At 36.6% G+C, this 11,187-nt stretch overlaps 1 protein-coding gene across 1 annotated transcript; it reads right to left on the bottom strand.

Moving 5' to 3' along the window:
* Positions 1-2,509: 2,509 nt before the first annotated feature.
* LOC141680325 (uncharacterized) lies at positions 2,510-5,474 on the bottom strand. The gene is made up of 2 exons (XM_074486583.1): positions 4,383-5,474; positions 2,510-3,346 (listed from the first exon to the last, which is right to left on the bottom strand). The coding sequence occupies exons 1-2, from the start codon at positions 5,472-5,474 to the stop codon at positions 2,510-2,512; spliced, it is 1,929 nt and encodes a 642-aa protein (XP_074342684.1).
* Positions 5,475-11,187: the final 5,713 nt, after the last annotated feature.

Genomic DNA, 11,187 nt, shown 5'->3' with positions numbered 1-11,187 from the left:
CATCAAGGTAGGCATGTTACATCATCTAGCACATTAGTCTAAGCATTATACATCTCTATGTATCACATGAAACATTTAAAAGCAATTAAAACAGTCAAAAACAACTTTCAAATACTTCATGGAAATATAAACAGTTCAAAACTTTTATATAAACTAAAATTGATCACTCCATTAGATCCGTCTCGGAAAAACGAATCCAACGGTATATTGCACGCCCAAAACGGAGTTACGAAACTCCCAGAAAATCAATTTAAAATTAACAGACGGGCTGTAACGCATTACAGGAACGCGTTACAAACCCTGTAACGCATTCCGGTGATGCGTTACAGCCCTTTTAACCAATTAAAAGGTGTAACGCATTCTGTGAATGCGCCACAGGCGTGTAACGCATTCCCGGAATGCGCGACACCCCTTTCCCTTCTCTACCAGCAGCCGACAGCTTCTGCGCCTGTCAGTTTTGCACCGAACTCCGTGCCTGCCTTTTCTTTCTCTGTCTATGCTTCTCTTTAATTCCGTGCAGCAGCAAAAATAATAGCAGACAGATTACAGATGCAGATGATACAAATATATATATATACTATATATACATATATTTACTTATTTAATTACGGATTTTAATTACAAGAACTTCAAAAATTCATAATAAAGCATCTATACATCATAAAATTATGAAAAAAATACCCAGACGATCTACAACACTTGTAGAACCCAGATCAGCATTCAAAATTATTCAGAGAAACGATTTCTCATCAAACAAAATTAAACCATGATATAACTTGTAATAATCATAATTAATTCATACAAGCACATAAAATTATGAAATTTTTACCACAGATCTATATGCATACAACCTATGCTCTGATACCAATGTTGGTTTTTTAACGCAGCGGGGGTATGACAAAACACTTTTACACATACAAAATCCAAATAAAAGCATATAAATCGTGAATAAAAATTCGAGGGATCGAATCTAACCTTTTAAAATAATTCGGAGACTACGATCAGAGATCCTTAGCAGTTGCTCCTCAAGTGTGAAGCACTCCACCGGTATCCACCAAGAAAACGACTTTTAGGAGGAGGAGGTGGAGAGAATTTGGTTTTCTAAAACTTTTGGGTTTTTGGGGTTAAAATAAAAATATGGTCTATAATAGTGTATTTATAGGCAAAATTTTCAGCTGAAATTTTCCCATAAATATTATTATTATTATCCCATTTATTATTCTCATTAATAATTAAAACATATTTTAATTATTAATCCTTTTTCTAAACACTTTAGAAATAATTCTCTCTCTTGATTTAATTTCCAAAAATTAAATCCTTTAATTAATAATATTAAGAACTTTTTTTAATTAATTTATAATCAATTAAATCTCATTTAATCAATTATTAAATTTGCCAATTAATTATTTATTTCACAAATAAATAATTATTAGCCATTATTAATTAATTCCTCCACCATAAAATCATTCTCTTTTATGGTGTGACCCTGTAGGTTCAATATTAAGCCGGTAGTAGAAATAAATAATAATAAAACTATTTTATCATTATTTATATAAATTCTCTAATTTATTAAATATGATTAATTAATTAATCACATTTATTCTACATCGTGAGTGATGCTTCTCAGCATATCGCGACTATCCGGATAATATGAATTCACTGCTTAGAATACCAAGAACCTATTCAGTGAATAGTTACCGTACAATAAACTCCTTCTACCCTACAATGTTCCGATTAAATACAAGGCATGGATCTCGTGTCAAGCCTATCTAATTTAATCACTTGCTTACCATTTACTATGCGTAGTTCTATGCAAATTAGAAACTCCTTTCTAATTTCATTCACTCTGGCCAGAGATTCCTGAACTAGCATAAGTGGATCAGCCTTGAACATTCGCTTCCTTCACTGGAAGGGGTAGATCCTTTATTGATCATACACTATCTTCGTGTACAAATTCCTATACCCAGAAGAGCCCTAATAATTGTCCTTGGAGACTAAGAACTAAACCAAAGCATAGTTCAGTGTACACAAAATGACTATGATGACCTCAAGTCTAAGGATACTTGTACAACTATCACTAGGTGAACAACTGCTGACACGTGAGTGAACTCCATCAGTTGTTCAGCTGGGCGAGTCATGTTCAATGAACTTATTCTATAATAAGCACCTACATACTAGCTATAGTGTCACCACACAAATGTCTATGAGAACAAACATCCTTCATAATGAAGCAAGCATAGTATGTACCGATCTTTGCGGATTATTAATTACCAGTTAGTAATCCTATGACCAGGAACTATTTAAGTTTAGAGTTATCATCTTTTTAGGTCTCACTATTATGATCTCATCATAATCCATAAAAAGCTTTACTCTAAACTATGGTATATCTTATTTAAACACTTAAATAGATAGAGCCCGTAATAAAAACAAAACAAGTCTTTTATTAATATCAATGAAATCAAAACAGATTACATAAAAGTTATTCCTAAATCCTAATACATGATTGGACTTAGGACATATTCCTTTCATAGACTTCCTCTAGAATGACACCATTTAAGAAATCTGATTTGACGTCTAGGTGATGTACTTTCCAACTGTGTTTAGTTGCCAATGCCAAAAGTAACCGTACTGTTTCAAGTCGTGTTACAGGGGCAAGGACTTCCTCATAATCAACCCCATAGCGTTGCACATAGCCTTTAGCCACAAGGCGTGCCTTATGTATTGTTACCTCTCCATGTTGGTCCTTTTTTACCTTAAAGACCCATTTGAGATCAATAGCCTTATGCCCCTTAGGTAAATCTGTCAAGTGCCAAGTATTGTTTTTCTCGATCGACTTGATCTTTTCAGTCATTGCTTGCTTCCAAACATCATCTACAATGGCTTGCTCAAAACAGAAAGGCTCGTCAATACCCATCAATAATAGCTCTTCTTCTAACTGGATCGCTGTTGTATTAATATAGATTTCATCTAGCTTTCTGTAACTGTGAGGCTGCTCATTGCTGGAACTGGAGACACTTGAACCAATGTCATCTTGGCTATGAGACTGAGAACTCATATTAGTTGACAGTGAAGCTTGAGGTGTTGAAGGTGAATTTGGTGGATGCGGTTCAGCTGAGACAGGCTCATCTTCCCAACCTGTTGATTCAGTAACCGCAACTTGAGTATAGTCTTCCACAACAAACTGCCCTCCTTGTTGTGTCCTAGAGTCTGTTGCATTTTCCAAATTCCATCCCTTTTGTTCAACAAATACAACATCTCGGCTGATGAGTATACTATTTGTGATTGGATCGAATAAGCGGAAGGCTTTTATCCCTGGTTCCCTCCGAAATGAACCACCATTTGACTCCTATCATCAAGTTTTTTTGTGTGAATTGCAGGTGTCTTAATGTAAGCTATACAACCAAAAACCTTCAAATATTCTACATTTGGCTTTTTATGGAACCAAGCTTCATGTGGAGTAATACTTAACATTTTTTGAGTTGGCAACTTGTTTAGAATAAATACAGCATGTCTGACAGCTCCCCCCCAGTACTGTAAAGGAACCTTTCTTTCTTTTAAGAGGCTACTGGCAATGGCGACTACTGTGCGGTTGCGACACTCTACCACGCCATTTTTTTGTGGTGTGTAGGGTGCCGTATAGTGTCTTAGTATACCATGTGCTTCACAGAAAGTATTGAATTTTTTTGAACAGAACTCACCACCACGATCAGTTCGTAGAACTCAAATGCCCTGTTCTGCACCATTCTCAACAAGTTGTTTAAATTTCTTAAAATAATGCAAAGCTTCATCCTTAGTCTTAAGCATATATACCCACATCATGCAGCAGAAATCATCAACTAAGAGCATAAAGTATCGATTTCCAGCTGGGGTTGGTGGTGAAATAGGGCCACATGGATTTAAATGAATTAATTCTAAAGCAATTGTTGCAATAAAATTAGATCGAGTAGGGAACGGTTTACATGTTTGCTTAGACATGAGACAACCATCACAAATTTCCTTCGGTTGGTCAACATGAGGTAGTCCATTGGCCATATTATTCTTTGACATCAGTTGTATCGCCTTGAAATTTACGTGCCCAAGTCTTTGATGCCACAACCGGGCTTCTTCTTTACTTTTTGTCAACAAACAGTGCTGCTGTGCCTCTTCAATGTGAATTTTATAGAGTCGATTTACTGATCTTTTGACTTGCATAAGTAGTCTCCCACAACTGTCATAGATCCACATGTGCTCTCCATTGATAACAACTCGATTTCCTTCCTCCGAAAGTTGGCCCAAACTTATGATGTTACTCTTAAGAGTAGGTATGTAATACACTCCATGCAACACTCTGGTTTCTCCATTCTTGCAAACGATCCTGATTGATCCCTTTCCCTCGATCTTACCAACGAGCCATCACCAAATTTTACTTCTTCCTTCACTGCTTTATCCAATTTTTCAAATTTTTCTCGATGACCAGTCATATGGTTACTGACTCCATTGTCCAGGTACCGAGTGTTTTCTTGAATTTCTCTAATGTTGTTCGATGCCCTATCCTCAGTAAATGAGAGCACGTCCTCTGCATTATTCTCGCACAAAGCCATTAATAATGCAGGTTCATCCTTATTCAGTTGTGCCAGATTTACTTCACCCCTTTGTTGCATAGCTCTCCTTGGTTTTCGACATTCAGCAGCAAAGTGACCGTAACCATTACAATTGAAACACTTTAACTGACTCCTGTCATGTTTGATTCGATTATCCCTTGTACGGTAATCATTCCCACCAGGTTGAGCAGTTTTCGCTGATCTCTTCAGCCATTCCTCTCGCGTATGGAGGAGTTTTTCTTCGTTGTTTTCTTTCTTAAGCCATTCATCTGCTGTTAGCAATAACTGCTGTACCTCATTGTTCTCTACTTGACCATGTAGACGTTCTTCATGGGCCTTTAGAGACCCCATTACTTCCTCTACATATATGGCATCCAAATTCCCAAATTGTTCAATGGTTGATGCAATTTGAAGAAACTTGGTTGGGACAGCCCTCAATAGATTTTTAACAAAATTCTCTTCTTCAATCTTTTCTCCTAATGCCCTGATATTCGTGACCAGGCCATTCAGTCTCATAAAAAAATCATCCAGTTGTTCCGTTTCTTTCATTCTCAAAGACTCGAACTCAGATTTGAGTGTATGAGCCTTGGCTTTTCTCACTTTATCTGCACCCACACACATGATTTTAATGGCTCCCCATGCTTCCTTAGATGTCTTTTTCTCTGCTATTGTCAACAACATATCGTCTAAAATACCTTGGTAGATGACATCCAATGCCCTTTTGTCCATCTTCTCCTCGATGACCGCCTTAGGATCTTTTGGTTCTATCCCATCCCATACCCCATGAGCTTGCATAAAAACTTTCATCTTCACTGCCCAGATGGTATAATTGGCCTTCGTCAACATTGGGTAACTCAGCCCGTACGCCCCTTCCTTGCTTTTGTTTGCAACCATTGATTGTTAACCTGGATGTGTTTCACAGGGATTGAAGCTCTGATACCAGATGTAAGAGTAAAATGAGAAACTACGATAACAAACTTGATTGATTTTATAATATGGAAAAACTTCTTGAAAGATTTAAGTCATTACATGAATATATAATGCATGAATATAAGCTATCAACAACAAGTCTATAAACCAGGAAAGTATCCCTAATTTTTCTCTTGCCAGCTTATTGATTTCCTAGACATATGCAGCTACAACGATCATGATTGATACGATTTATTCTAGAATAAGTAAACCAAATAAACAGATATGTTTAGATTAATAATACTCCAACATTTTCTAACCCATCTTTAACTGTTCTTTGAAGATATCAAAAGAATTCATTAGAACTTTGCGTCCAGTACCTTCTCAAATCTTTAAGGTCATTGGACGCACTACACCTTCACTTGAACCTATTGAAATTTTTTCGGTTGTGTCAACCCAAGTTTTATATCCAGTAGGTAAACAACACTTTTTGAATATAAAATCCAATAAATTCCTTGTTAGGTCACACACACACTGTAGAGGGGGTGAATACAGTGTAAAGTTCAATCAAATCGAACTTTAATAACTCAAGTAACAGAAAACAAACTTTATTGAAACAATAAACTCTGTTACAGTATGCAACTGTTACCTCTCAGTGATGAACGAATATCACGAGAGCTGCTAGGGTTACAATGAATAATATTTTCGATAATGATAACACTTATAGTGTAAACCCTATGTCTGTGTTTATATACTACACAGTTACAAGATAATCGCTAATTGATATGGAATATAATTCTGCTTCCTAAAATATATCAATCAGATATCTTTTCTTCCAAGTATTCTATTCTTCATAGAATTCCTTCTTCATGCATATCTCTTCTTATGTTTATCTCGATCTTCTTTCCTTTAATCAGCTGCTGTCCTTATCTGAACGTCCTTCAGTACTTAAGTTCTGATATCCATCTTCTGATGATTATCTCCTGATAATATAAGTACTGATATCCTTAAGTCCTGACTTCCAGTAAGTACTGATTTATCCTGTTTAAGTAAGATCTGAAAACTAAACATAAATCATATTAGCCATGACATTATCAAATATATCTAACAATCTCCCCCAACTTGTAAATTAGCATAATATACAAGTTTAACAGATATTTGATGATGTCAAAAATATTAAGTACAAATGCATGAGAATTAGACTAGATAACTACAACTTACAGTCCATAAAGCTTTACCAATCTTTAACTTCTGATAGCAACTTCAGTCTGTACAAATATCAGAATTTAAGCAGTTGTAGATCTTGAATTGGCTTCATCTTCTGATCTCTCTGATGTCAGGAGTGGTTCCGAGATAGTTCTTCAACAAACATCTCTCAGCATATCTGAGTTCATCAATCATCCTCCTTTTAGCATCTTTAAGCTCTGCAGTATCTTCACCAATTTAAAAGATTGCAGCCCTGAGATCATTAATCTTAGCTTTTCTTATATCCTGATCTAGTCTGATCAAATAAGCTTTATCAGACTCAAGATTGAATTCCACAGCCCTGTAACCCATAAAGGTAGTTATAATCTTAGCAGTGTTGGGCTTTATTTCAACTATATCACCCTCGTGATCTCTGTACTTTGGAACATATGTGTTGTCAGACTTAACAGAATAAAGCCTTTTCTGTCTCTGAATCTGATCCTTCAAATAGTTTGCAGCACTTCCTGTCAATCTGTCATTCACTTGAAGTAAGAATTGTACATGCTCCAATTCTTCAAAATACTTCAATTGAATGACATTTTGCCTTATATGATAAACCCTACCATCTGTCATGAAGTACAACAAGATGTGTTCTTTCAAGTAGGTATGGTAAACCATTTGTACAGATTCTAGTTGATTCAATCTCTCAGGAGTTGCTCCAATACCTGGTTCACTCAAGGAAGTTGGATCATTGGTAGTGTTCTGTATTCTTCTTTCATCAGCACTTCCCAATCCAGTTTTATCTCTTGCTTCCTTTCCAGTAACTACTCTTGCTTCAAAACCACTTGCAGCAGTCTTCAAAGGTTGAGTCTGTTTTGCTTTAGTGAATCCTGGTAGGAGTGTCTTTGATTTATCTTCTGATATCAAGTTAACTTGAGCTATGTCAGAGGTTACTTGCTTCTTCGAAATATCAGAACTTACTGTCTCTTGACTCTGAACAACTTGAGCTATGTCAGAGGTTGTCTTAAGAACTTTTCTTGAAGTCAGAACAAGATCAGCATCTTCATCAGTAATTTCTTCATTCACAGGAGGCACATAAACCTTGATAGGTTCACCAACTTTTTCTTTACCCTTGGATCTTGGATCTATCTGCGGTTGTGATTTAGCCAATGTTGCTTCAATATTTGTCCTTTCTTTTATCACAATGCCTTTGAGTTTTGGAAGTATCTTTTTACCAGAAGCTTCAGATTTAGACTTGACTTTTTCTGATTTAAGTCTGGCTTCTTCTTCCACTAAACTCTCCAAGTCCATTCCTGGATTTTCCTGAAGAAATAACTGTCTTGACATTTCTTCATCAAGATCTAAAAGTTCATCAGAACTTATCCTTTTACCAGTAGCAGAACTAATTCTTTTTCCAGTATCAGAACTTGTCCCGTGACTTGTGATTTCAGTTTTTCTTGATGAGAAACCTCTACCTTGACTATGACCTCTACCCATTCCAGAGTTTCCTTGGTCATCCTTTTTATCATCCTTCCCCTTCAGTGTCTTATCAGTCTTGCATTTGGACTTAATTACTTTCTCCCCCTTTTTGGCATCAGCAGGTAAAAGAAGAGAGACAAGAAATTCCACTGAGGCTTGGATTTCATCAAGTTGAGATTGCTGAGAAGATTGATTTTTCAGAATATCATCAATCTGAGCTTGTTGTTTCTCTTGAGTCTTCTCAATATAAGCAACTCTGTCAAAGGTAGGTTGGAAGAACTTTTTCTTGTCAATTTTTTGAATTTGTTCCTGTTTGATAAATTCTTCCTGAATCTTGTGTAGCTCTGCATGAGTAGTTGAATGAAGACCTTTTAGATGTTTAGTACTCAATGCAGTGACTCTAAGTTGTGTTTTGAAATCATCAGTATTTAATATCTCATCAGCTTTTGTCAAGTGCTCAGCCAGATTCTTTGCAGATGGAACACAAGTAATTGAGTTCCATTCCTTAGTCCACTCCTGACCAGCAGGAGTTTCACTCCAAGGCACTGGTGCTTCTCTGGTAACAAACTTCTTAACAAGTTCAGATTTAAGAGCTGTTTGTTGAGGGGCATGTCCTAAAGGACCTGCTTCATCAGCATCTGCAGTTAGAGCAGCATCACCAGTATCTCCAGCATTTGCAGCATCAGAACTTACAAAATCAGTATCTTCTGATAAAACAACAGTATGAGTAGCAATGGAGGCTTCAGCAGCATCCTCCAATTGCTGATCTGGTTCCAAGTTCTGATCAACAGCCATATCCTGATACTCACCTATATTCTGATCATCAGCATCTAGATGCAGAGAAGGTGTAGTAGATAATTCTGGAGTTTGAACAATATCAGTAACAGGTGTAGTTGATGGATTAGTTGCTGTTGGAGCTTCTAAGTAAAGTACTTCAGGCACAACCAAGTTCTGGATATCAATATCAGCACTTGTGCCTGGGTCAACAGGAGATACAGAATTTTGAACAGGAGACACAGATGGTGTGTTGGCCTTTTCGGTAACAGCTTCCTGAGTTGGAGTTGATGGAGAAATAGTGACTTTAGCAGATTCATTTTCTTGTGAGATCAGAGATTCCTGATCTCCTTCCTTAGCTGCTGCTTCATCATCATCTGAAACTGACCTTTTTGCCCTCTGTTTCTTGTATCTCTTTGAAGATATGGATTCCTTGGGACTTTCATCAACAGTCATTCTTCTAAGCCCTTTGAGAAGCTTAGATCCCCCAATTCTAGAATCCTTCGGAGAAGTCACTTTCTCAGCTTCTTTGACAATAGGTTCTGATGTAGCAACCTGTTCCTCACTGTCAGATTCATCTCTCAAAACAATCCTCCTTCTCTTCTGAGGTGTTTGAGGAACAGTCTTTATCCTCTTAGGCTTGGAAGATGAAGGCTTCACAGTAGGTGCTAAGGATGAAGGTTGAGCTGTCTGGGAAGTGGAGAGATATGATTTGAGATATGTCCTGAGGGTAGGTTGAGTAGTATGAGTGGTATGTTCTGATGGTTGTTGTGGTGTTTGAGATGTGCTGGTTGGTTGGACATTGGGATAAACAGATCTATAGGATTTAGGATCAGCATTTACCAAGATCTGTTTTACAGACCGAGGAATCTGTAAAGGTCTAACCACTTGTTTCTTCGTTCAGCATTTACCAGGTCATTAAAGTAACGTTTTGCAACTTTGAAAGGTGGAGTTAAGGTACTGGCTAACTGAGGTTCATCAGTACAAAAAGTATATATAAGCTGACAGAATCTAGCAAAGTAGACAACATTCCTATCCTATCCCCAATAAAACCTATCACAGCAGTTGCAAAATCAAAATGAGTTTGGTTAATGATAACATACCCGATGTGCTGACTCATTATAGGGATGGCATCAAAATTTGAACACTTATTCCCAAAAGCTTTAGTGATGCAGTCGAAGAAGAAGCTCCATTCCCTCCTGATATGATCCCATTTAAACTGCCCAAGCTTTGCCAAACTCTGCTCATACCCCAAACTGGCCATTAACTCCTGAAGAGCTGATTCCTCTGGGGTTGAAAAAGTACATTCTTCTGGTAGGTGTAGGGCCTTGCGAATTGTACCAGGAGTTACCCCATATGTGGAATCATCCACTTCGAAAACAATACTAGGAGTACCATTTGGACCACCATTATCAAAGTTTCCAGTCCTCCAAAATGTCAGAACTTGTTGGCTCGAAAAGGTTGAAGGTTGGGTCAATGCATACCCAATTTCACTGTGTGCAAGAAGATCTTGCACAAAATGCAACTCAGACGGAGCTTCAGCATTATCAAGAACTGCATCATAGTTATTTGGAACAAATTTAGCTCCATCAATGATCAAATCCTTAGGTGCCATGAAAATAATCGAGATTTAAGAGTGCCTGTTAGGTGTTTGATAAAATGTCTATATGAAAAACCAACATCAGGAGAAGAAAGAGAGTAAAAGCAAATAGAGAGATAAAGTAGAAAAGTGAATAAAAGATTAGAAAATCCTCTCTATGTCTTACTTATACTTTTGAAAAAAATGTAACCGTTGGACACCTGTCAGACATGCAGTAATAATGAATAGTTAATGGGCACGGGAAAACAGTAACCATTACTTACCCACTTGCAGTTTTTCAAGGAAAAACCGTTCCACTTATCCAGTAATTCCATTAATCAAGGTAAGTCAGTTTTAATTCAAAATTGAAACTGTTTCCACTTATTCAATTATTTTTCACTGCAACACCAATATTCTGAAAAAAATTCGAGTGAGAATGACCAAAATAAATCAAGGGAACAAGTACTGATAACATAAAATCAGAACTTAATTTAAATTTAAATTGTAATGGTCATCAGAATATGAATATTTATCAGGATTTATCAATGCATTTCAGAACATCTCAGAGACAAGAACTTGCAAAAAAAGAAATTTCATTAATATATTAAGAGAATATATTCATGAAATTTAAATTACATCAGAACTTTTACAAGATTGTCCTAAGCTTCTAAACCTAACATC

The sequence above is a fragment of the Apium graveolens genome, chromosome 8, assembly GCF_009905375.1.
Source record: "Apium graveolens cultivar Ventura chromosome 8, ASM990537v1, whole genome shotgun sequence".
Taxonomy (NCBI): Eukaryota; Viridiplantae; Streptophyta; class Magnoliopsida; order Apiales; family Apiaceae; genus Apium; species Apium graveolens.
This window is presented reverse-complemented; position numbering and strand designations above follow the sequence as displayed.